The 27,856-nt window shown below is 35.6% G+C and overlaps 2 protein-coding genes across 2 annotated transcripts; one reads left to right on the forward strand and one right to left on the reverse strand.

Annotated features, from left to right (window-relative positions):
- Positions 1-122: 122 nt before the first annotated feature.
- On the forward strand, positions 123-1,994 carry LOC108782051 (uncharacterized). Its single transcript, XM_018550202.1, has 2 exons — positions 123-276; positions 1,224-1,994. The coding sequence occupies exon 2, from the start codon at positions 1,227-1,229 to the stop codon at positions 1,992-1,994; it is 768 nt and encodes a 255-aa protein (XP_018405704.1). The 5' UTR covers positions 123-276; positions 1,224-1,226.
- An 11,288-nt stretch (positions 1,995-13,282) lies between these two features.
- Positions 13,283-27,014, reverse strand: bma (SCY1-like protein bma). The gene is made up of 16 exons (XM_018550329.1): positions 26,862-27,014; positions 24,709-24,843; positions 24,348-24,575; positions 22,641-22,761; positions 22,164-22,247; positions 21,197-21,342; positions 20,044-20,289; positions 19,133-19,278; positions 18,856-19,006; positions 17,837-18,077; positions 16,855-17,005; positions 16,140-16,321; positions 15,663-15,716; positions 15,278-15,531; positions 13,958-14,214; positions 13,283-13,309 (listed from the first exon to the last, which is right to left on the reverse strand). The coding sequence occupies exons 1-15, from the start codon at positions 27,012-27,014 to the stop codon at positions 13,972-13,974; spliced, it is 2,535 nt and encodes an 844-aa protein (XP_018405831.1). The 3' UTR covers positions 13,283-13,309; positions 13,958-13,971.
- Positions 27,015-27,856: the final 842 nt, after the last annotated feature.

Raw genomic sequence — 27,856 nt, forward strand, 5'->3', positions numbered from 1 at the left:
CGTAATCTTTCTTGGCTACTTATAAAATTCAATTAGAAAGCATGTCAATTAACAAGTCTATTTTCCTTACATTTAATATTGCTATTACAATTTTTTTTTTTTTCGAGATCAGTGGATTTAATATAAATCGTGTTAACAACTTTATCGCCAGTGACGCCAGTATGCAACTACACAGTTCCACGAAAATGGACGTACTGGCACTAGTGTACGAGCGATTTTGATGAATCCACGAAGAATGCTGCAGAATACCGGAATGACTTTTATGGTGGAGATATTGTGAGTAAATATTTACTTTGTCCGTTTTCACCAACGTAGATTAACTTTATAATTTCGGTTTACCTTACTCTTCATCTTTTTCTTATTTTTACAACTATGAAAAGACGACGAGCAAATTGAACCGAGATTAAAGTTATTCTACATTGGTGGAAATAGGCATAAGACTCAATTTTTCATATTTTGATTAATTTATGGTTTAAACTTAACCTCACTTAATCTGACAAAAATATATAAATTGTTTTTCCAGCAGTAATTCATCACTAAATGATTTCGTAGCTGTGTGGTAACTTTAAAGTTAACTCATCACAAAATCATACATTTAATGATTCACTACAATTGAAAAATACAATTTATATGTTACTGTCAGATTAAATCTAATCCCAGATTGTGTAAGATTATGTCATACATTCCAATATTGTTTTCTTTATAAATAAAATAATAAAAGCGAAATAAAAGTTTTAGTCCTAATGCAACAAAAAGTACAGGCTTCAATGATTATTAGATTGTTTACATAGATGACTTAAAATACAGTTTACATAGTTTATGAATTCAATAATGAAAAGATAATGAAAAACCAAGCCTAAGTGGGTAGGTAAGATGATCATAGTATCCCCAGTGTTCTTTTTAAACTTTATTCTGAACAAAGAAGAAGAATGTACCTTCAGAGGTACAGTTAAAGTACATTTCAATGTTTATTATTTTTATCTTATAAGGATATTATTAAACTACTAATATAATATATATACTAATAACAAATATAACTATAAAATTGAAGCTTCCTGGGAGTATTGTAAGCATTCTACCTATTGCATATCTTTAAGTCACTTACCTAATTAATTACCTAGTTAAAGAGATATTGGTAAGTTAATAAGTTATGCTTATTAACTTACCAATATCTACGTTAATAAGTTATGCTTAATTGATATAAATACGTAATCTTGTTTTAGGCAATGGGCAGGGCATGTTGCGTCTTAGGATGTCCTTCAGGTGGAGATGCCCCATCTCACCAGATCCCTAAGAATCCAGCACTCTTCCAGAAATGGAAAAGCCTGATTTATTCTGAGAAAATTCAACATATGACTGATGAGCAGATAAGCAAGTGTGCTGTGTGCTATCGGCATTTTGCCGACAATGACTATCTAGTAACCTTCAGAGTAAGAAAGTTGAAACGTGGTGTTGCACCTTCCTTAAACTTGCCGAATAAGCCAGCTTCTAGTGTACCTATTATGATTAAAATAAACCCACAAACATCGGTTGCAACAGAAGAAACGGTTACTCTAAAAACAGAGATTATAAAAACAGAAATTTCAAATATGATGGAAGTATCAGATATACCTCAAATAACATTATTTGAAGATACTCCGGAAGAAATTAAATCCTGTTTGTTTGACCAGCCACAAATTATATTGGACAAGAATACTGAGCAAACTAATTCAATGGCAGAAACAATTAAGTTAAATCATAGAAAAAAGACGTTGAGACAGAAACGAAAATTAACTGCAAAGGAGTTGCTTTTGTTTCAATGTAAACAACAAGCCAAGCAATATGAGAAAACACCTACGATACAAAAGCTTCTATCTTTTCTCACATCTACTGAAAAAGCAATTATTAAAAGCAAAATACGAAAATCGAGATATTCCTCAAGAATATATGTAAGAATGTATCACAATATTGCACAAAAGAAAGCTTTTGATCAGTTAAAGCTTTTAAAAAATTAATAATTTATTACAAATAACTTGAAGTTAAGAATGGAAAATTAGGACGTGAAATTCTTCTGCTTTGGAATGTCAGAAGCAAATCATACCACATATAAATTTATCACATTTATGTTAGCCAAAAAGAATTAATTTTATCATAATAATGAGGACAATAATATTGTAAGTGCATATATTCTTATATTTGTTATAATAGATCCATAACATGAATTATATTAGATAGCTATCCCTCTGTATGAGGGATAATTATCTGATATAATCCATGTATTATCCCTAAATGCATTAATAATTTTCTAATTAGGAAACTTATAATTATGCTAAATATATATTATATATTGCAATATATATTTCTCTCACATGCATAAGATATTATTTTTATATATTTTTATATTTTTTTAGATGTGACAATAAAATAATAAATATTTTAAATATAATCTTATTGCACAATGAAGCTGTAATTAACGGGTTCGGCAACTACATACAGATGGAAAAGATTTGAACGGACATGTTGGGTGCAAAGTTTCCACATTATATCCATACAACGGTAATTTTACTGTATTTTTAAAAACGAATACATGAAATATACATTTATAATTGTATGTATATATAATTGGTAGAAGGATTGTATTATTCTCTGAATATAGACCTCTGAATTCTATCTTATCTCTAACGACGTCGTAAAGAGTATCGTAGAACTTCTGAACACATAATCTTGACGGGGATTATTCGGTTGAGCACTTTACTCGCCGGTGACGAATACTTTTACTACACGACAGAATCTCTATACTGACATTAATAGAGATTCGCTATTTAGGAAACGCGCCAATAAATATTGATCTGCGCGTAACCGATTTCGAGGAGAGAAGCGAGAATGGAATAAAGTTCGATCGAATTAGTACAAATAAGTAGTATACTGCAAAAGTTAGCCTCTTTAGGATCGGTTCATCTATGCAAAGTGTTCCCGAGCATAACATACATCCAAAATGTCTGACGAATTACGTTGAAAAATATTTTCGTACACATTTATGTTAATCTCTATACATCCTATCGATTTATTTTTGAGGTGCAGGATGCTTAGATATCGCACGATACGCGCAATAATTACGTGAGGTACTCTTTTTTTTTTTTTTTTTTCCTCTACGCTCACTAATTACGAAATGCAATACAGAACGTGCTCGATTCTATGACCGATCTCAAAGAGTTCGTATTTGTGTTTCGTGATTAAGAAATTCTTTTCCTTTAATTGTATAACTATTGTCTATAATTCCAAAGTGTCTGAATTTACAATTTTCCTCACATAGTTGATTTTTTTCCGTTGAATTTGATAGTTTAAAATTCAAGGGACTATGTTAATAATATAATAGGTAAAAATATTGATTTCAAAAGACAAGAGTCGATATTTTTACATTTTCAAATATTCAAAAATCGTCACTTTATAATAACTAACTATCAGTCAATTAAACTTTTAGTTCAAATTGGAAATTTCGAAATCTGAAACACGTTCTTTACACATCATCAATTTATCATAGTAAATATATTTTATTATTGTGTTTGAAATGGTCCCATCAAATCCTTGTTGAATTTTTGACATATTCGAGTGTTAATTTAATATAACTTGCACGTATGATTATGTCATTTAAATATTTTGTATTACATTGATATTCAATATTTTTTAGTAGTAAGACTATATGTTTAATATTTAACATATCCCCTAAATATTAATTTTACTATTAAAAAAAAAAAAGTTTTCCACGATTTTTATTTTCAAATCATCATTATCTTTTTGTGCTTATTTTTTAAAATATATTTGTTATATCTTTTAACACGTATTCATTTTGTGTTAAGTTAACACAAAGATTTGAGTGGACCGTTTGACACGTGAAATATTAAATTTAACGAATTTTCCAACATTGAATCAACATGTTGAAATTACGTAATCACCGGCTCGCGTAGCGTCTTATAATTAAATAACTCAAATAATAGACAGCGAGAATCCTTTTGCCTTATAAGTACAAAAAAGTGAATGAAGAAAAGATATTAGGCCTGTTCTTTTTAGCTGTATTTTTTTTGTGTCAGATCTCTCGTTCTTTTTCCGTAGGGAAGAAAAAAGGAAAAATGAACGGTACAAGTTCAGCTGAAAAGAACAAACCTTTAATCAACTCTAGTAGAAGTCTATCTACCACAGCAGAAGCGAGGTCATTTTTTGAAATCCATAAATGAGAATCGTATCTCCAGTACGGAATTTGTGAGAGAGGCATCCGAAGAGAAAGTGCAGAAACGAATGGAGCATCCGTAAATGTACCGTAACGGCGCGTTTATTCGGTGTTTTTTAGGTCGTGCTTTTTAGGCCGTACGAACTGCGAGGGTTGATTTTCGTTTCCCTAAAATAGCACTTTGTATTGCGTGCCTCTAAATATTCATCTGGACTGACTTGGCCGTTTATACAAACGATTCGATAAATAAACGCGCCTTTGCACGGGAGCAGTTTATGCGTTGTGATGCTGATGATCGATAAAATCGATAGGTACGCGGCTGCTCCTCTCGAAATGTGCATTTGGACGAGCTACGAGTGCCGATCAACATCGGAGTGTTTACTAATTTGATTGTATGTCGCTGGCGCGATGTTGACCGACTCCGGGCATTGTGGAGCAGGACGAGTGGAGCGAATCGAATCAAGAAATAAAAAATAGAATAGAATTAATATCAAAAAATCATTTATTAAAAATATTTAGGAGCAAAAAATATGATCGGCAACTATCCTGATCGCGCAGATTAGAAAAAAATGTACCTTTACATCGAGTTTTTAATTTCTTCAAATAAATTTTTTTAATTGTACGACTTAAAAGTAATGACTGCTTTAATTAGAGAAATAATTGTGAAACTATAATATACAATATTTGATATAAATATACCACAAATAAATACACAATATATTTAAGTTATAAGTAATAAATAAATATAATATATAAAATAATTATAATAATAAAAATACGGTCGTCATTCGAGCATTCCTCCGATCGTCGCGTTCCATTGAGACGCGAATAAAAGAGTTTCTCGTCCAAACGCGGTTCTATCTAACAGAATGAAATGCGTGTCGTGCGTCCATTACCTCGATAATTCTTGATACGTGTAAATGATTGTCTGTGATTGTCCGCGATTGTACGTAGAATAATCACATTTCAACATCTCTTCTCCATTTCGTATGCCTATTTCAATACGCGAAAGAATGGAATTCGGAGGGGAAGTAGAAAGGAGAAAAGGGGAGGCCCTCGATGTCTCCTGATATACCGTCGTACATTACTTTCTCCAAATGTTTATGTGTCGGGGTGTGCTTAACGTTAAGGACACTTAACTTTGTATAATCTTACGTCATTAGTTAGAATAATAATCACACACGAATGTTTTTTTTTCACTTTTTTTCTTTTTGTTTAAATTTTGAAATTGCAGACGAGAAACAGGACATGTATTATGGAACTATTGGAAATAGATTCCAAGTGGAATTATACTGTTTTTCCCAGAAAAGATTTTGGTAACACAATTTATTGGTGCATTACTGGCCCATTATATCCCAACCTTTAATCATTGTAATTACTAATAAATTGCTATTAGGGCACAATAGAAATCTAGGGCATAATTGAACTATTTCGATCAAAATCCATTCCCAATAATTTCATAAAGCCCGTGTCACACTATGTATTAAAAATTGAGATAATTGCAAATTGAAGATTAAAATTCAACCAATTAAAAAATGAAATGGATTGAAGTTAAAAATATTTGACTGATTAAATTTTAATCTCTAATTCGCAACAATTCTTAAGCGATTCCTGGACTTGGTATTATTGTAAAATTATTTTGTACAGTATTATTGATGCCCTCTGTAAACAATTTAAAACAAACAGTCTGGAAGCTCAATATAGGACGGGGCTATTTCGTTTCGACTTTAAAATAATTTGAAACGGCGGTAAATAATATCTTGCAAGCACAACCTTCAATAAAGCCTCTAAACGGTTAATAATCTTCAGTGTCCAATAACGCACAGTGTGACATGGTCTTATACGTGCCCAGGATCGACGAATTCGGCGCTAGTCCGACTTTCCGATCCGCGGTCCCACGATTGCGAAGACGGGTGGAGAAAATGGCGAGTGTCGCTGTCGAGAGTCGGGGTGTGTCTGAGAAACGAACTTTCTTTCTTCAAAATATACCTATAATGCTACTGTTCGTGTACCTCTTCGATGTAATACGTAAATGACGTACTATCAGTGTTTACTTTGTGCGACTGCGAGGCCACGTGATGCGCATTAAAATTCTAGAATTCTCTCTCTCTTTCTCGAGATAAGGAATAAATTAAACCTCGGTTAAGAGTTAATCATGAGTTGCGAAATTGGACCTCAGAGTTAAAAAAGTTGAAGAGTAAATTGAACCGAGATTTTTTTTTTTAATTATTCTTGCTTTGGAACCAGACCTTAAAAGCTTCATTTTTGTATCTCCTCTTATACATTCGAGAATTACGCTCTGATTTTTTCTTTTGCCAGAAAATACTGTGTAATATCAAATATTATATAATAATATTGATCGTCTAGAGAGGCCGCGCTTTACTGAATGTTTAATGGCTTACAAATTCGTCATACTGATTTTTAGTTATCACGTCAAAATGACATGTGATTAAAATGTTTTCTCGTTGACGGAATCAATCGAGGGGAAGGGGAGTCAATCCCTTTTTCCTTAGAGGATGAAAACTCGAAAAGTAAAATTTTTTTGTATGTGTATGATACATAAAAATGTTCACTCTTCGCGTTTTCTCTGTAGAGAAAAAGATATATTATGATCTTATTTTTCTTTAGATATACGGCACCTGCCTCTAGAGAAATCAAAAGGGGGTCAATAGACGGCCAAAACAAGAATGTGCAATTTTCCGCGTTTTCTGTTCCGTTCTCCGTGGCTGAACTTTCCGTATATTTTATTTCGTCCCTTCGTTCGCCCATCGCATCGCCTCGCAAATTCGCGTCTAGAAAGTCTATAACAAAGAGCTGCAAAAAGGGAATGGACTTTTGTTTGCATTCATCTTTTGTTTTCGATAGAAACTCGATGTAATGAGCAATTGCGTGCGATCAAGTTTTAAGTCAGTTCACTCGAGTGCATACTTATTATCGTTTTGACTGCGCGTTTGTACGTGCACTATAAAGCTGAAGTACAATTAAGAGATAGGGACAAAGAATAAGAACGAAAATAGATAATAGAATTTCAACCTATCAGAAATTGTCTGTTCCGTACTGCATCGTTTCTGATTCGTTGAATTTCTTATTCTCTGTTTTTCCCCGTTCCTTTGACTGCAAATAGCCTTCATATTCTCGTGCGAATTTGTGTGTCAAAGAGGGTATTCCATAATTCGCATGATATATCATTAGGTCTGTTGGCGTTGTTTAAAATCTCCAAAAATTTTTGAACTTGAAATGAGATAGATATAAATTTGGGCTTTGAAAAAAAAGAGAGAAAGCGAAGATATTGAGTGCAAAAATTGCGAACGATACGAACCGACTACTAGATGCATTTAGTACGACAATCGCTTATACTAAGCGCTCGGTGAGCTCTTGCATGTGATTGGCATATTCCGTTAGATCCAAAAATATAAATCAAATAAATACAAGATCTCATTGAGCGCTCAATAAATGGTCGTCGTATTGAATGCACCTATTGCTAAAATTAAAATAATTTAATAGAAAGTTCACAAGATCATAATGGAAACTGCACGATTTTTTAACGATAAATTTTGTCCGCCGAATTTTAATGCCTGAAGAGGGCTCAATCCGAGAGCCGAAACTGTAACGTTTTTTATATTTTTATATATTTTAATACATATTTTTATTTTTATTTTATTATTATATATAGTTAAATATTTGTAGGCGATTTAGTATTAATTAAGTAATGTTTTAATTTCATATTGAAAATGACTAATTATATATTTTATTGTTTAACGAAAATTCTTTTTGACTCTTTAATCGCCTTTGACATCATTTTGTTTATTTTTATATAACGAGTCCTTATTTCTTTTTTATTAATTTGTTAATAGGAAGTTATTAGGTAATACACAGATCAAGTGCCCGGTGTAAATTCTATGGTGTTAAACACAATAAAAAGCACAGGCAACAGGAACAGAAAATAAAAGGTTTCAACTTATTGTCATTTCTCAATAGGTAAAGGAGATCTTGAGCCGTAATCACACTACGGGTTGCGCGCTCTATTGCGATTGAGATTACGGTTGAATGTTGGAAACTAACCAATCAGAGCAGAGCATGTGGGCCTTCTACAATAAGCCATAAGTCATAAATCGGAAGTAAGAAACTAAAAATTGACGACTGTGATTGGTCCATTTCTAGCTTATGACTTATGATTTGTGACTTACGGCTTATTGTAGAAAGCCCATAAAACAAATGTTATTACGACGTGCAACGACGTGACAGCTCTGGAGCGCCATATTGGACCAAAAAATGGTAAAGAAGAACTCAATTTTGAAATTTTTTATCGTTTTCAGCATAGATTCTACCTCACAGACACGTATTAATGCGTGTACTTTAATTCTGTAAAAGGATTTTCGAATCTCTGTGAATGACAAAAAAGTATTTACGATACAAAAATTATACGATTTAGTCGGTAATACAGGAGGCTTTAGGATCCCCTTAAGAAATATTAAAATTTCAACTTATCAGAAACCGTGTATTCCGGTGTAACTGTGGTGTCTGATAGAAATCTTAATATTTATTCCTGTATATTCCCTAATATTTCCTTCATTGTGCGCAGGGCCTAAGCAATAAGAAATTTCAACCTATCAAAAATCGAATACATTTGGTATAGTATATATATATTTCGATAGGTTGAAATTTCTTATTTCTAATCCTTTATTCCCCTTCCGTGGCTGCACTCTTGTGCATCCCAGTGAGAAATGACAATGGAATCGACGTCGATTTGATGATTTCGATTTCGAATCGACGTCAATTCGATATCGATTCTATTGTAATTTCTTATAGCCGTAGCACACACTTTTGCATGACGTATAAGAGAATCAACCAATCAAAATGCTTCTCTTCCGTGAAGTGGGAGGAGAAGAAGGATTACGATTTGTTAATTCTCTTATGCGCCATACAAATGTGTGTGCTGCGGCCTTCACTGGGATGGGATGATCGTTCTTCTCCAGAACTCTGCAACGCGACCACGTGGCACGTGCATTGTATACATCAGATTCGTTTGTACATAAGCTGATTTCACAAGTGGTATACTTCTAAGAAAAAATGTCGAGGGCTACGAGAATGAACATCCATCGAAGGCACCGAGACTGCCCATTTTGTTCACTTCCAAGTTGGTTTTTAAATTGGTGGGTATAATGGAATTCTACTCGAGACCAGGAAATAAGTAAGAATATTTTAAGAAACAAAAAAGGAGAGAAGAAGAGAATGCCTATATTTTAGAGAATTCCAATCTCTAGTAAAATACAGATAAGAACATTTTACCACGATTAGAGTAACTTTAATCGTGATTTTATATTGTATATTTGTCACTTATAAGGTTCACTTTTAAGGAGATGCTCGAGTCATTTGTAAACAAAATACGCATTTTGTACTTTTTATTTTTTTTCTTCGTTTTATTCTATGTACAATAAGAAATATCCTCTAGAATCAAAGAAACAAAGTCGCGAATAATTATGAGAAAAATAAATCTGTAGGAAAACGCGAGGTAATAATTATAGTTTCCTATTACCACGTTGAGTGTATATTTCTTTACATATATAAAGATTTATTTGCGTCATGTGTATACTTTAACGTGTTCCTATTAGTTTCTGGTTATGTATCCCATTTTTTGCTTTCTGATCGCCCGAGATGAAAATTATTAACTTTGGAAGAAACAAAAAATACGTGGCAAGAAATACAAAATCTCAGATCTTAATTCTAAATAAATCATTACGTATATAACGCTCTGCAAACTCGTTAGAGTAAGTAGAAGCTATATGATAGGATTAATTTAAATATTAAAGCATGTCGGAATATATGCGAACAAACTTTAAATGACTTCAAGTATATAACTGAACAAAAAGTCGTCTCTCCACTATTTCAATAATTTATAATAAAAATATATAACGAAACCTCCAAATTTTGAAGCTTATAAGAGAAATGAAAAAGTATTATGTTCTGAATGTACATAACCTATAAAATGCATGTGCAGGATATAAAGCAAAAAATGTACGTAATGTTTTATTAGAATTTAAAGTTTGAGATAGTATTTTTTACATGTATTTTTTTATTTCTTCCAAAGTTTATTATTTTCTTTCATCTCGGGCGACAGAAAACGGAAAACGGAATAAGAGATAAAAGATATAAGATGTAAAAAACAAGAAATACAAGACTACAAAAAGCACATTGTAGAACAGGCTTTAAAAAATCCGTTTTAACGACCAAGTTCGATCAAGTTCGTCGTTTTAGAATTTCCTTAAATGATTAATAACGTTATAATGATGTCCTATGATATCATAATGACTTAATTATAATTCATTTTCATAAGACATCATGCACACTTAACTTGAAAATGAACTTACTATAAGTAACAAATAACTTCACGAGAATTTTCTCATGATATTATTATGACTTCTGTATTTTTGAAGAAGTTTGTTTTATCTAGAAATTTTATGTTTTTTTGTACAAATGTTTACATCGATCATATCAGTTGATATCTACATATTTAGGATATGTAAAAGATAAATAAATGATCGTAAACGATATGTCCTGACGTTCTTTGTTTCTCTGTCTCTCTTCCTCCTTTAAAAAGGTACGACGATTAATTAATTAATTATTCTGCAATTTTTTTTTTCGCAATTCACGACGTATCCTTTTTCATGAATTTATTCGTTATGTTTTTTATCAATTTTTCGTTTGGTCTCGCGATTAATTATGTCTTTAATTATAATAATATATGATTAATTAATAAGTAAATGTTTTCTCGCGACTAAATCGCATCTCTTAGAGAATCTGTTATTTTCAAAAAAATATTTTCACACTATCGTTATTTTAAGGATCGTTTAAGGACAATCTTGTTTATCAAAATCTCCTTAATAAGAATCTTTAGAAATGAATCTTTTAATGAATAAATCTATAAATTGTTAAATATATTCACTCCTCTCTCTTACGTCATTGATTGTATTGAGATATATATTTTGTAGAGCAAGAACTGTAGAATTTCTCGCGTAGAAAATATAGACGATCGGTGTGCAGTCAATTACGTACACGAGCAGACGGATGAAATACATCGAATAATTCATCAGTCCTTTTTTTAATCGATATAATTATTTGCGCGCCAATTCAAACGACAATACCGCATCGTGCTTTGCGATAGGGAACTCGAACGATTACACGTGTAGGTATGCACTCGCGTCTGTATACGTCCGTCTAGGAAGTGTGCGTTTCCCCGTCTTCGCACAGCGACGTCGCCTGAGTTACAAAAGCTACCTTAAGATTTAGTGATTGTATAGTGCGACAATTGACAACTGCGACGGCGTGGCTAGACACGTGCCAGACGCATGTGCTGCTCACGCCGTTTTATTACGATATACATATTTATAGATTATTACATAGACAAATATATATCGACGAGAAAAATATTCATTCTTTGTTCATACGTGGCTAAGAGAGATGTATACATATATATATATTACTTTGCTTTTTCTTGTCTTGTGAGTACGAATGTCTTGTTTTTAAGACGTGCCTCCCTTGATACACGAGGTAAATCAGAAGTGGCGACTCTCCGAATATCTTCGGCTTGACTGTTAAAAGTCAGAGCACGGATGTTTCTCGAGCCACATTTTACACAGCGAACGATCGCTGCACCAGATAAGTGAAATTCAAAGTCGGACGGCCACATTATGAGCGTTAAACGCGATTTCATTCCTAATTACTAATATGACATAAAAAGGAAACGGTAGCATGTGTATAATAACTTGGTTTCTACTGACATAGGTAATCGATAGGAGGAAATAGGAATTAATCCCATTTTCATGCATTCGCGAGCATCCGTTTTAAGGAGTCGGTCGACGTCTTCTGATGTACCCCGCGAGTCTCCACGTCTGTTGTACAAGAACTGCCAAACGATCTATCCCTGAACCCTCCGTCGCCACTACGTGGTAACGAGGGTGATACACTATATACGGAGATACACGCGGTGTGATTATTAGCCCGACTTGGGAGGGGAGAGGAGGGGTTTCCCCCGGGCTAATTTGCGGCCATCAAATCGCGATCCTGTCAGCCGCGAAGAGTATATTGTGTGTATAACTATATGTATATGTTAGTATACGTATATATTATTAGGTCAGATTGTACACGCGTTAAGTCGGATCTGACGAGCGAGCGCGAATGAGCGCGACTTAAGTAGAACAAGTCAGATGATATCAAAAAGACATTGAAATGTATCGTTATTGATTGAAAGGTGACTTTTTAATTTTTGGAATCATTTTGATGTTATCTTGATCATTTTGCCACAAAACTGGAAGCCAGGAAAAAAAAATCAGAGAAAAGTTAGTGTGAATTTTGCAAAATTTTCTGGAAAATAAAAATTCTTGGCTTCGAGTGGGTTTAACATACATACGTACGTCACACCTATGCACTTTTTTATCAATTTAAAAGTGCATCAGCAACATTAATTTACATCGCTACATTAAATTGATGTCTCAACAAAATATTTGACAGCTTCCAAATCAGGACGAAAATACAAAAAAAAACTTTCAAGTATCATTGAGAATCAGGGAAAATGATGAAATTTCGTCTAGAAATCAAGGAAAAATTGTGGATAACTTCAAGATAAGGAACTTGTGACGTAATGACGACTTGTGTTCTACTCGATTGTCTCGACGAGCGTAAACGGAAGTACTCACCGAGGCCAGTGCGGCACGTTCGCGTTTTCATTCGCATTCGCTCGGTCCAGATCTGGCCAGAATAATCCACTGCGAACTACCGCTTTCCATTTTCCTCCGACTCGCGGATCTATTCCCGGAGGACGTAGATCGAATCGTCAATTCCCGGAGAGAGATCTTCGCGTCTTCCCGGGATCCCGAGGCCAATTAAGAGAGAATCAGCGTCGCGTCTTGTTCGCCGAGACGTATCCTTGGACGAGAGCCTCCATACGATTCACCTCCTTCTTGTTTTATTCTTTACGATTGACCGAGGGTGCAGGGGGACCGGTGTGCGTTAGTTAGAGACTCCACAACCACCGCGATCTTGTCCGAGCTTCGTTCAGCGACGATCGTTGGCGCTTCACGCTTCGGGCTGTCTATTGAAGAATTGATACTGCAACACGGGAAAGAGAGAGTCGTCCTTTACGCTTCACCGTTGCGCTATATAGAGGTGCACGCGAGACATTTCTTACGACAATAAAGAGGAACCGCATTGACGATCGGTCTTGGAAAAGCGCGAATTTTGGTAGGATTTTCTTTTAACATACAGGAGACTCTTTTAAACAAGTTCCCATGCAGGTTATATGTTATTTAATATCTCTGAATGTATCCCCTTTGTAAAACCGATTCTGTCTCGATAAGATACCCATCCTGTCTCTCGTAACATCCGTGTTGAAAAAATAATTCACAATTTTTGATAAAATAATTTAGTAACTTTAGAAAGAGCGTTATGTTACATGATTTTTATCGATACATCTTGGGGATAGCAGATTATTAAACTTTACTTGTGCCGGAGAAAAAACGCGTGATGTTCTCAGAAATAAAACTCTTTTCGAAATTATCCTGTTTCATTATCTCTCTTTGCCAGCAGAGAACCGCTCCGATCAATATTTCGATATCGCGCCTTCGCGACGGTCTCTCCGAATTAATCGAGAGTAGAGAGAGAGAATCTAATCTAAGGACAAGGTGCGTGGGAGGTGATCAAATCGGAGAGAGAGAGCGGTAGGCGCGAACCGAGCTAAGGCTTAGTGAAGATCCTTACACTGTAACGGAGGGTCAGTGGGAATGCTGTCCCGGTAGCTGGAGTGATGGAGAGAGTGTTGGTGGTGGTGGTGGTCCGTTCAGGTTCAGGCAGATGGGGGGTAGTTGTCTTACCATGCTGGAGCCAACCTGCTGGAGTAACCCGAGCCCCTGCTGCGACGATGTCGAGGATACGGACGGTCGTCTCGAGCCGCGAATACTGTTCAGACTCGAACTGAGCAGATAGGGCACGCTACTACTTGTGATCGGCATTCCCCCCTGCGAACAGACCTCCAGTTTATTCGGATGGCCCCACGTATTGAGAAACATCATTCTATTTGCTAAGAAAAATGATTGCTCGATTTACTTCCTTCCTTCTAAGTCACGGTTGTCTTTAACAAAGAATATTTTCTTGATCGTTATCTTAAGATATACTTGTTACAGAGAAAACTCATTATTACGTTAGTATTAAATAAAAATGAGAATTAATTTTCTTCCGAAGAACATTATAAAACTGATCGAAGAACCGACTTCATGCAAGTCGAATTTGTTTTAATTCGATAATCTTGATTGAATGACGAACTTATGACTTGCGGGTATATGAACTTTTGAAACAAGTAATTATTATTTGCATACAGTGTGTATTTTTCTGTGTGCACCTGTAATTCACAATAGAAGCTTAATTGCAGCAACATTGCTGCCAATACTGCCGGAATAATCTGTGCCACACGGGTCGCTGTCGAAATTATCCATCGCCAAAATTACGCATCGATTATGCGCGAGAGGAAAAGGGAAAACAAATTTCTCGGTCGTTAAAACTCGTGGTCATTAAAACTTTGCGCGTAAATCGCTAATTTGTGATTCCGCCCGCGTGCTGCGTTAATATTCCTCGCATTAATACTCCGCACGGCGGATCAATTAACAACTCCGATTTATTTCTGCTTTACGCCGTCTGTGTGATCAATAGGAGGGATTCGCTTTTATAGATGGCAGGTAGTTTTCCGATTGTTCCGAAGAATGTTAGTAGGTCACCCTAGTTTAAACTTTCATGCGTCCTGTGCTATTTATTCAATATATTTAATTCTCGTTGAAATATTTAATTCTCGAAATTGAAAGCTACGTTAAAAATTCCCCACGAAAAGAGACTCTCGTTTCAGAGACACGGTTCTTCCGCGTTTCACGACCACAGACAATCGTTCTAGATTATTCTTATCAATTTTAATGTCATGTATCTCTTTTATATTTAATATGTTTTTTTTTTTTTTTATTATACGTCGCGTGGCGGCGATATCATTTCACGACGTGCAAGTTACAGTAGGCGAGGAGAATATCATGTGTATACCGTGGGCGGGGATAAATTAATATTGGACCCGCGTCGTTCCTGAGGACCGGTGCTGGAGTGTCGACGGATCGGCAAGCCGCCGCCGCCGCCGGTGCCTGGCGTCCCGCCCGGCGAGCTCGCGCAGGACGGCGCTATCCTTATCTTCGGTGTCATCAGGGTGTTGTCCGACAGTCGTCTGTTGGTGAACGTGTTGGCGACTCGCAGGAAATTACTGTCGTTGGCCGACGGCGAGTTGAACCATCCGCCGAACATTGCTAAACAGACGCGTTACGTTCAGTTAACGTGATCTACAAACGTCTCGAAGTGCATCGCATCATACACTTCCACCAAGGAAAAATAAAATAAATATTTTACACGGAGAGCAAGAAAGTTCATCTTCACTTACCAGCCACCGAACTTTTCCGCGCCATATTTTCCGCGGATGCCGTTGATATGGATCCTGCGTGCGGAGAAAATTTCGTTTTAGAACCTGTAAACTGGAATCGCTTAATTCCTTGGAGGACCGTTTCCATAAATATTGAATAAGCTTAATGGTGCCATCCCTCGTGCTTCTCCCAGATCTCTTCGAGGACTCCCTGTCGCTCGAAGGAGTCGAAGTTTTTACTAAATCATCACTCAGCTTAGCTAATATTTATGGAAACTGTCCACTAGAGTGCTACTTCACTGTGGAAAAAAAAAAGTTGTAACCCTTTCAACTGTTATGGATGTGTTGAAAAGGAAACATTAGACCTCATTACAAATTAATCCAAAACAACGAGGAAATTTGAGAAAATTCCGTCTCTTGACACGAAAAATATCATATTGTCATTTAAATAATGATGGAAAAGACAACAGAATCTAATATTTCTGCCAATATTCGCACCGATGCTATTCTTTCTGGCCATGTCCTCGGCCGATGAGGTCTTGCGTTGCTCGATGCGCAAATTGGGGATGTTAAACGCCGGCACGTGTACGTTGTCAGTGCTGTATTGGTGTCGCAAGGGTCGAGACTTGTCGGGACTTGGTAAAGAGAGATTATCGAGCGTCAGCTTGTTCCTCTGATTTCTGCAATTTAAAAAATGAGGAAGAGCTCGTGCGCGGTGAGCGTTATGAAAATTCTAAAGATGCTTTATATGAAGATGCTTAATACCGATCGATAGTTGCGCAATATTAATTAATTACCAGCCGCAATATTCGTTAATTATACGGAGTACTCCACGTTGCAATTGCATTAAGTGGCGCAAATAAGATCTTTGAACGATCGCAACAATGATAAAAAAGATTATCGGTAACAAGAATTAATTATACAATAACATAAAAAGTTAGAGATGCTTTTTTATAAATTTTACATTGGATGACTTCTGAACGGATATGCGTAAACATTCATTAATATTTCACGAGTTGTAAAACTTTTTAATGAATTTATGTGTCATTATCGCGTACAATTATTCATTAATTTTCACAATGATTATTAATTAAGTCACTAGGGTATTATTATTCTGTACTCCTGTTTACCTGATATATATGTATATACGTAGTATGTATTACTCTGTACGATCTTATCGCTAATTGAAACTTACCTCTCAATGTTATTCAGCATATCCTGTAGTACCTCAAGGAGCAGTATGAATTGCTCGAGATTCAGCTTCGGATTCACAGTTTGCGGTAATAGAGAAGGCATTGCATGCGTCGCCATCCAATTCACTGATAACCCATATTTCTTGTCGGTCAGCATTAACCTGTAAATATCTGAAATACGCGAAAGAGGCGAAAATAATTAAATGTGTGTCTATAACGACCATTTCTTTCTTTTTAGAATAAATATCTATCTCTATGGGAGATAGATATTATACCCCTGTTTTTCTTCTTCACTCCCATTTCTCATTTTCTTTATTTTTTCTATCTCAAATTGTGCTACATTATGTATTAAAACGGTCCCTAGCTGATAGCTATTCTCTTACTGACAGATAATAAGATTGAACTATAAAGTTCTTGAGATTATTGTAGTTACTAAGACATTTCATGTCACAATCTAGAGACAAATAAATTGAATATATTCAGAAAGGACGGTTTTGCTGAAGTATCTGAAAATTGAGCTAGATACAGATCTAAAAATAATTTTGCTTGGAGAGGGGACCATCAAAATAATTATTAAAACTTTTAAACGTTGATGACAATGTTGGAAAAAGCTTTAACATTTTAAGAATAGTTTAAGCGTCGTGCATAGTTATTTTGATAGTTCAAATAAAATTATTTTTAACACATGTATCTAGTTAAATTTTTTAATACTTCAGCAAAACTTTCCGTGTAGGAATTTTTTTAATGGCTTGCCTTAATATTATATAATAGATAAAAATAGAAAGATAAAATTGCATTCGAAACATTCTAAGTGCTTTAATTGAATTTTGCTCCAGTTTAGTTTTTATTTCAATTGAGTGAACATTTAATATTATTATAGTTAATATAATTCAATATAATTATAGTTAATATTGTTTAGCTGGTAAAACAACAGTTGATCGTCAGGGACTTTTATTAAATGCGCGTGTACATCCACGTGTGTTCGCCTTCACTTCCACTTACTTACAACCCGCATGACGATCTCGGGTTCTTGCAGCTTGATTTTACAGAGCAGCGGAAGAATACAGTCGATGATCTTCTGCTTCTCAAGGCGACTTAAGATACATGGAACCACATCCATGAGTACTCGAGCATTCGCCGAATTATTTTCGAAGGCGTCTAGTAGTTTCGGCAGCACCACATTGCGTATAGCGTCATCTTCGAGATAATTCGTCACATGTGCCACGGCCACGAACGCGGCCGTCTGATAAACGAACGAATTGTTGATGCGACAAAATTTTTTAATCACTTTGCAAATTTGTGTTATCTTGCATATTCATAAACTGTTTAGAGATGTATCGAGATGTATAGATCAAGAATATTATCGAACTACGAAAATTCTAAATATCGTAAAAAAGTGTCAGTGAATTAAAATAGAATTCAACAAGGGACGTATATTAAATTAAGATTTTATGTCAAAAATTAGAAAACAATTAAAAAGAAGAGTTAATGAAAACCGAATCTCGATGCGTAAAATAAATGAATTAAAAACTGATTTTTATGATCCAGTTTTTCTTTTCTTCACTTTGCTATTATCTTAGAATTTATAATTTATTCAGTTTACCAATCGGCTGTGATTGACATTAATTCAATTTGGAGGATCGATTTAAAATCGATCCAAATCGATCTGATCAGTTGAGAGCATGAATTTTATTTTTTAATATATGTGTAAAATGTTCCAATTTATCGCGCGCGCAAAATGTCCAGATTTATGTATTTTTACATTTTGAATTCATTTATTTTACGCCGAGATCGGCGTCCAACTTTCATTATCCCTTTTTAAAATTATTATTTTCTAAATTTGAGAATCATTAATCTTTTGTTTAAAAGTTAAAAGACTCGTCTAACAATAAGACAGTAAGATATTCGAAAAAACTCAATTTTTTAAATGTTATAGAGTTTGATTTCTACAGTTATAGGATCGCTGTTTATTTCACGATATTACAGTAGTAGCGTTTCCTTGTTTTCCTGTGTTTACTCACCCGTACTTGAATGTTCGAATTTTCAAAGGACATGTACAGCATCGAGAGCACCTCGCGTTCGTATTCCTGGGGTGTCTTCTCCAAGATGATGTGCAGATTTTCCAGCAAGGTGACGGTTCCCTGAATCGACTTTCGATTGGTGAAGAGAGGTCTGCGGGAGCGAGGGAAAGAGAGAGAAAGAAAGAGAGAGAGAAACGGAAGAGAGGGTGAGATGAGACGTGCCTATTTCGCGCGGTCTCGCGCTCATTTCCGCTCTCGTTCTGTATCTAATACGTACTTAAGCGTGGGAAACACGATCCGTTCGTATTCCTCCTTCGTGCTGCTCTGGACAATGTATAGCATGGGCTGCAGCACGGCCGACAGCACTTCCTGCGTCTGCAGCTCCGCATGAAGATACGTCCAGATGTGCTGATACCAGAGTTTCTGCACAAAACGGGGAACATTCGTGTGACATGCGACATTTCGCGCAAGCGGGCGTGTGCGATTAGGTGAATTTGGATCGCAGTGCAAACAAGGCAGCGCAATTTAAAGCATTATATTGTAAAATAATGCGATGAGCTAAACGTGTCAACCCCTTCAGATATTGCCCGTTCAAATTATTTAATTCTATCGACGTCATCTGAAATCACATAATAATAGTGGAAAAATAGTTAAAATTTTGAAAAAATTTAATTAGTATTAATTATTTATCAAAGTGTGCCCCTGAAATGAATTTAAAAGAAATTCTTTTAACATGGTTCCAATAAAATCAGGTCTAAAGACGTTAAAAAGAAAAGCCTATAGCTAATCAATCTTTTGCTTATCGTGGAGAATTTATTGTATTATTCCACTCGAAGATCTCATTTGCGCTACTAAACGTTTTAACATTTCTTCTTCACGTCTCCATAATAATCTATCGGAAATCTATTGGGTTCGCTCGGAATTACGGGAAGGATGTTCTCGGTGCATTAAAATGCAGAAAATGAACTGCGAGGGATTATAGTAGAATAATTAGCAAAAAGCGGATTACCGTTATCATAAAATGAGGAGAATTGTAAGGCATCTTCGATAAGCATCTCAAGGAATATACATATATTATGATCTATATTAAGATTCAAGCATTCGATATTCCGGGCCTTTGTTTAAATTCTTCGAGATTCTAATTCACTCTAAGTTCATGTCGAATGTATAATGTCATGACGTCCGTACCTTTGGCATGTACGGTAGAAGTTCTCTCAAAGTTGTCGTGTAAAAGTGCTCCTTCTGATGCACGTCCTTCATCTTGCTGACGTCGAGAAATTGCAGAGCGTGCACGAATGGGTCTTGAAAGAACTTGATCATAGTCAAAACTTGCGCAGTCGGTCTCTGCTTGGGGTCTTTGTGCAAGAGTCGCGTCACAGCTTCCCGAAGTGGTATCGGTATCAGTGGCAAAAGAACGGCAACTTGATCGTCAAGCTGGTAAAGAAAGCGACAATCTAACGAATTTCTTTTCGCGTTTTGTTCTTTTACTTTTACTCTTTTCAATCAGACGTTCAGTAGAATTACATCGAAAAAAACAGGAAGGATTAATTTTGCTAGAGTAATCTAAAAATTTAACAGGACACAGATCTGAAAATAATTTTACGTAAACCATCTAAACAAAGAACGTTTCAAAGTGTGGTGGCTTGAATATTCATCCCCAAGGAATTAGATGTACAAATTAGTTCGGTCCGTTTTTTGTGTTCAAAGATGCATTTATTTCAAAACAAAATGAATAAACAGATTAAGTAAAAATATTGTCCATCGCTAGCTACTACTTTTTCCCATCTCTCAGGCAATTTTCGAATTTCATCTCGAAAAAATGACTTAATTGTCTTTGAAGGCGATCATCTTTTGGAAAACGGACCGAACTAATTTGTACTCCCAATATAAAAGTCAGCAGAAAAATCAAAATGACTTTATTTTGATTCTCAATGTCAATAAACATTCAAATTTGGTAAGAAAAAAAATCACCATTTTTGGACTTTCTCATTACGTTAAAAAAAAGTTGTTTTGACCTTCTCTTAACTTGATGTATTCCTTGAGCAATATATTTAAGCCTAATTATTTTGATGATCTAATAAGATTATTTTGAGATCTGTATCTAGCTCAATTTTTTTTTATACGCTTTAGCAAAAGTTCTTTTCGTGTACTTGTAACTTGAGGAAGCGCAACTGAAAGGAACAAAGTTTATTTACGAGTATCAGAGAGCGATGAGGTATATCGAAGGAAGATTCCGTGTCTCTCGAGAGTTAAATACTTCTAAAGATCATCTTATGATTTCTTCGCGTGCTTTCGAAGGGGGATATCGTCTCGTTCGCATCTCGCGGACGGATTAACTTACGGTCTCGAGTTGCTTGAGATAATCCGAGCAGCTGTGATTCGCCTGTATCAGTGGCCGGCCCTGATTGTAAATCGCGCATATCGTCATCCCCAGGCTGTACATGTCGCTGGAGAAACTCCCGAGCTTTTTCTGCTGTACCTCCGGCGCTGTAACATGTTGCGCGGCCGCGTTACAAACAAATCCCCAGTCGACAAGGTGCGAGAAGGATCATCAACAATGCAAATAGGAAATCGTATCGCATCGCCACGTGCGGAAAGCTATATCTCCAGTAATTTTCGGAGAGCTCGATTGAAGCAGGTCAAATGAAAAGCGGCAGCCCGTTTTATCGCTAAAGTTCGGAAGTTAATGAAGTTTCTCGCATAAATCCGATCCCGTTGACGCTACCCCGAATTTATTTTCTTTTTTTCCTTGCACGTGTAAGCAGGTCTATTTTTTTTAACACATAGAACAAACTCGGGAAGCTTTTACATTCAATCGGAGTTTATTGAATGTTTTTGATTATAAAACAGAGTCACGACATATTGTTGTGACGACTGTATAATTAGATTTCTATTTTCGTTGCACGTTTAATGTTAAATGCGAGATTGCTTTATGCTATACGAGAGTCACAAGGGAAATACGGAAAACGAAAAACAAACCGAGTTAAATATTAATGTATGCATGCTCAAAATACAGATTTACATCTTGCGATTGTACAGCGATTGATTTTCCTATTTCTATAACGCTAAAGAGATTCTCTATAAAGATATATTTATACAAGATCTCCGTTTATAGAGAAACCATTTCTATTTATAGACCGAGAGCTGCTTCTTTTCATATGAAAGATCGAGAACGTGTTAAATGTTAACGAAAGATAAATCTGATTTTTATCAATCTTGCAAAACTCGTAAAACACGTAGCATTAGGTACTGAAAGCGGCTTTCTCAGCGTGGGTGGTGCGTTAACGACAGCTTTTACGACGTCTCACCTATGTAATCGAGATTCGGCTGAGTCATTTTCGGCATGTGCTTCGTCCATGACTGCACGGTTATCGGTATTTCCTTGGCACCCTCTAACAAGCGCGAAATATATTCTGACTAAAACTGCAGCGTAAAAAGGTCGTGCATCTGCTTTTTTAGCCGTCAATATCACGTTTAGCCGATACGTTATTTTAATCGACTTTATTTTTATTTTATAATGTATTAGTATATACGAGCCGCAAAATGTACAAAGAGATAGTTTCAAGATTTAACGATTCCTAGTCTTCGACTTTGCTAACACAATTTTATCATTATATATTTACTTAGAGAATAAATTATACTTGATCGTATTTGTTTTTGGACAATATTTGATAAAAGATAATACTTCATTAAATGATAAAAAACGGTTGATATTGACTAAAAATGAATAAACTTCGATTAATGATCTCTATCTTTAGTAGGAAGGATGACGAGATTAGACTCACCGATAAACTCGAACCCCGATAACTTCCACGTGCCCCTTTTTGTGATAATGATGCTCGTCGGGCAAACGTTTCTATGGAGAAATTTACAGTTGCCATGAAGAAACAACAGGGCTTCCGTGATCTGTAAAAAGTACATAAGTAATAAAAAAGTTCATAAAGCCGGCTAGCTGAACCGGACTCTCGCTTTTCTCGTTCCACAATATTATGTTTATTAACGTCTCATATACATTTCGATGTTGTTCCTTTTTAATTTTTATATGCTCTAAATAATTTCGAAAAGTGAAAAGTCAATCTAATGACTTACTAGCCCTTTTCACTCTTTCAGTATTTCGAATTTCTGTTTACTTTTCGTATAACGGCTCGAATAGATTTACAATTATTCTTCGTGAAAGACGTAATTGCGAATTCGTATCATTAAACTGAGTTACTGAACGCGATCGCTATTACACGGCGGCACAAGTCTAACTCGTGGTTTGAGAGGGTTGACGGCATTAAGCATTCTATTACGCCCCCTCGTAGTACATTCTATTATGAGAACTACATCGGGCACTGCCGCGCTGCGATGGAGTTGATTTCGCGTGGTTTGCAGCCAGGAACTCGTTTTTGAGAAAATTCACTTTGACCACCCTCTCTCATCCCTTTCGTTGTTGCACGCATGCGCTCGGATTCGACTTAATTTTCCGCAACGCGACCCCGTTATCGCGTCGTTACGATTCCGTGCTTACGCACAATGTCACGGTCGTACATGCGTACTCGTACATCGTAATTGCCTCTTCTCCATTTACTTCTATTACCTGTACCTAATTTCGTGCTGTAATGTACACGTTGTATCATCGCAACGTGATACCGTAACACACGGGTGTGCAGTTTTTATGAAAAGCTTCGATCGCGTGTCGGTTAGAGAAAGAAGAGGAGAGAGGTATGTGAAAAAAAAAAAAAATTGGCGATATTGTAACAACACTGGTGTAAGCACTTAAAAACACATCATTTTGTTCCTCTTCCCCGTGCTCTTGTTTTATCTGACTTAACTGCTAATGGACGAAACCCATTATCGGTGCTCCGGATTTGAGACTGTAAAGTCCACGAGAGTATATGGACAAACAAGAAATGTTTCTAGAAATCAAGGTAGCAAAGCAGAAAGTACAGCAATTATATCTTTCTTCTTTAAGCATTTTCATTTGCATAATTGGAAAATCTGTTAAATTTAACACAAGATGAATATATTAGAAAATAATACAGTTATGTAAAAAATTAACATAAAAATGTAACGCTAACACAATTTGCAAACAAACTGTGGAAGCATATTTTTTTAGGAAAATTAATACGTTTCTATTTTATTAATTCATCTTAAAATTTACGTTTTAAAGCACATTTTTACGTTACTTGTTCACTTATCATAAATTGTTTGAATTCAACAATAATCATAATATTAAAAATCAACATCAAGTTTTAACAAGAACTTAACAATGAACCGATTTTAACACAAACAGAAAATATTATTCACTATGCACGCGAGATTTTCGTAAACATTTATCACAACCGCAATTTTTGTCGAAGAGCGAATCTAAATTCTATAGTTTTTACCGAGAGATGAATTTTGATTCTTATGGGGATAAAAAACTATTAAATATTTTCAAAGCGCGATTAATTGTCCGGGAATCTGTCGTCAGTGGCACCTCCCTCGTCTTCAACGTCACTCTCGCTTACCTGTAGGAGCCCGTACTTGACCTCCAGTTCGAGCAGCTCGTACTCCTTGACAAAGGTCGAGCGGTGGCTGGTGGTCGGTGGATGGTTCTGCTTGCCCATCGAGCCCGAGGATTGCGCCGCGAGCGTGTTTGCCAATTGCTCCTTGTACGCCAGGACGTTTGCCAGGCTGGCGAGGACCGGCTCCGACGCGAAGGCCAACGTGTCCGCGCACTCCTCCACTTTGTACGCCTACATCGCCGGTCAAATATAGCGCGTGATCGATCTACGGAGTGGCTCGCGAAAACGCTCGAACGGCGATATATGTAATGTGTATTGATCGAAATATCTCGAGTGGATTCGAATACCTTGCGTTTGCACGTACCTGAAGGAGCTTTGGATGCGAGTACCGCTCCATTTGAGTGGCGCCCGCGCGCAGGATGTCCGTGACCGTTTCCCGGCGTTTCGGCTTGTGCAGCTTCTCCACGGATCGTTTGTCGAACAGAAAGATCGAGACCTCCTGCAAGCGAACAAATGCCCGCATTCACCTTTTTATACCCGCTATGATCGCGTTCTTCGAATAGTATAAAGTCGGAATTTAAACACAAAAATCTCTCGCATTACTATAAGGGCAGAAATGCTGCATAATAGTCATCTTTCAGGACAACTATATATATATATTTATTAGATCGAAACAAACAGTTGTGCAATGCTTGAAAACATTTTTAGTATTTAAAAACGTATTTTTTAAATATTATTATCTCATAAATAGTAAGCAAATGTTAAACAATAGTTGTATTCACTAGAAGTGCAATTGCATTTACTAAATAAAAATGTTTATTTTGTTCATTATTTATATCTTAATTATATTAATATTTTATTATATTTTAATATTAAAATTATTATAAATTATGGTATAATTTTTTTATATTTGAGGGAATTGTATATAAAATATATAGGATTATTATTATTATTATACTAACATTACAACAATAATAATCATAAAACTGAAACTACTAACTGTAATTATTTTACCATCCGTGCAATTATAATTCACAAATGTCAAACACTTTTCTCTCGATGGAGCTTAACTAGATAAATACAGATCTGAAAATAATTTTCTTGAATTATCAAAATAATTATGTAGGAAATATAATGAACAATGCCGCAAAAAATTTGATATTCTAGCAGCTTGAGCGGTTTACATAATTATTTTAATGGTCTAAAAAATTTATGCTCTTCGGGCTTCCACGGATATATTTTTTACAGAAACTACATTTCGCGAGATATCTCCGTGTCCAGATCCATTATTAGAATGCCAACGTTTCGTGAATATTGTAGCTTAATTTATCAGAGCGAGGAACAATCCTAATACTGACTTGCTCCTTCGAAGTCTAAAAAATTTATTTTCAGATACTTCTTCTATAAAATTATTCTTTCCATGCATTTATATATCACATATATTCAGGACCGAATGAATTACATTATTCTCACATTTGAATCCTTCCAAAAGTAACTTTACAAATCCGATCAATTCAAATCTAATCCGCGATTCGATCATCTCTCTTTTTATTTCTCTGTCTGAATATTGTTAGAAAAATAGGAAACTAAATCACGACGGTTAAAATCAATCGACGTCGATAGGAATCGATCGTTAACTAAATTGTTCTTCGATATCTCAGGTAGTCTTTTTGACATCAATAGATGGTCGTTTTATTGTCTTCATATTGCCTATTTATTATAAGATGTAATAATTGATGTCATCTTTTTGAAATAATGACGTCATTTATTTACCCATTCGAGGGCTATATTCTAAATTTATTGCCACCGTTGAATGCAGTTTACGTGCACTATAGATATTCAGTACTACTGGCAATCAATTTTGGAATACAGCCTAACGACGTATTTATAATACATCGTCATACTTATTAATGTCGGATAAATGACCGCAATTCACGACGTACTAGTGACATTATTAGTGATCAATTAATAACGTTATTTATTTGTACCGTTAATAACATGAAAATAATGACATCGATTTATATGACGTTATATAGTTATGAGAAGTCCACGTCATTTTATGATGATTAAAGATTTGTCTTTAATTAATCATTCTTCATATAAACTTGACTAATTAATGACGTCAAATAGATGATATCTTACTACCTGGGATCGATTTGAAGTTAAGAAGAAAAATATAAAAAGCATGGCTTAAAGAACCCATAAGGATCGACCTTGGAGTCAACAAAAAATCAAAGTGACTTTATTTTGATTTTTAGCGTCAATAATAAACAGTTAAATTTTGTAACCAAAAATAATTTGACTTTCATGACGTCGAAATGTAAAGTCATCTTGATCTTCTCCTGACTTGTCCCCAAGCAGAACAAGTCATTATGATGACTGGAGTCAAAATGACTCCAAAATGATCATCGAAAGTCATTTTGTTAATCATTTCCGGTTCATCTTAATGTCATTTTGACATTATCATGTTGTTCTGCTTGGGGTGTTCCTCAGTGAAGTTCTTCTGCGACTAATTACCATTCTGTCCTTTTTTCGATAACCATCGTATATGCGCCATACGTTCTCCGGTCCAGCTGTGGCGGACTGCTTGCCGATCTCGTACATGTTGCGTATCGGATCGGGAAACAAGTCGCACGGCGACGTGCTGCTGCCTCTGGACTTAGCAAACATGATGAGCCAGCCAGAAGGCCCTTTGGTGAATTAGCGTCGACCTCGCCCGTTTATTATCTGCCAAATCGAAATCACGTCGCCGCATTATTTCGTCGCTTTAGTCAAAGAGAGGATTCAACGAGAGAGGGGATCGAGGATGACGAAATATCGGGAGAGCAATCTCTATGTTCGTTTGTGATGGTACAATGATGGTATATATTTCCCCTCGTGAGGTTCGTTTTCCCGTATCTGTGACACACGAAATCGGATTCACCAAAATTACATTGATTTTAAACGTCACTTTCATCGTGGCCTTTGTTACGCGGAAATTTTTGTAAATTGCCGCAATCGAGCGAAAAATAGACGAAGCGAGAGGAATTCACTCCGCAAAATTGTGAGTCTCCGATATTCGCGAGAGAAGGAATTCAAATAAATTCCATTTCGTTCCTTCCTCTCTCTATCCGTGTATCTGTACGTATCGTTTTTCCAATATAGACAATCGCGAAAATTATAATAAATTTGACCGAAAACTCAGGGATTACAAGGATTAGTAGGTGAATTTATATATAAATTGAAAAAGAGAGAGAGAGAGAAGAGATAGATAATTTATATCGTGTAATCATGTAACGATAAATTTTTGCAATTTGTAGATCGTTTGATTCAATTTTATATACTCATGTCTGTTCGTATAAAATTATTCTGTTTTTATGTTGAAATAAACGAAAAACGGAAAAACATTAAAAGGGATTTTTAAATTATTAAACAGAATGTTTAAATTATTAAACGAAATTATTAAACATACATGTTGCAGGTGTCCAGTACGTATACAATTTATTAGTAATACAAGGGCATAATGCACACAG

This window comes from Cyphomyrmex costatus, unplaced genomic scaffold, assembly GCF_001594065.2.
Source record: "Cyphomyrmex costatus isolate MS0001 unplaced genomic scaffold, Ccosl1.0 scaffold97, whole genome shotgun sequence".
Classification (NCBI taxonomy): domain Eukaryota; kingdom Metazoa; phylum Arthropoda; class Insecta; order Hymenoptera; family Formicidae; genus Cyphomyrmex; species Cyphomyrmex costatus.

Bases quoted from the DNA above. Each gene is read 5' to 3' on its own strand.
- LOC108782051 (XM_018550202.1), top strand. From the start codon at position 1,227: ATGGGCAGGGCATGTTGCGTCTTAGGATGTCCTTCAGGTGGAGATGCC.
- bma (XM_018550329.1), bottom strand. From the start codon at position 27,014: ATGTTTGCTAAGTCCAGAGGCAGCAGCACGTCGCCGTGCGACTTGTTT. The intron at 24,844-26,861 runs GTAATTAGTCGC...GTTCGCTTGCAG, and splicing joins ATCGAAAAAAGGACAGAATG to GAGGTCTCGATCTTTCTGTT. The intron at 24,576-24,708 runs GTACGTGCAAAC...CCGGCGATGTAG, and splicing joins CGCATCCAAAGCTCCTTCAG to GCGTACAAAGTGGAGGAGTG.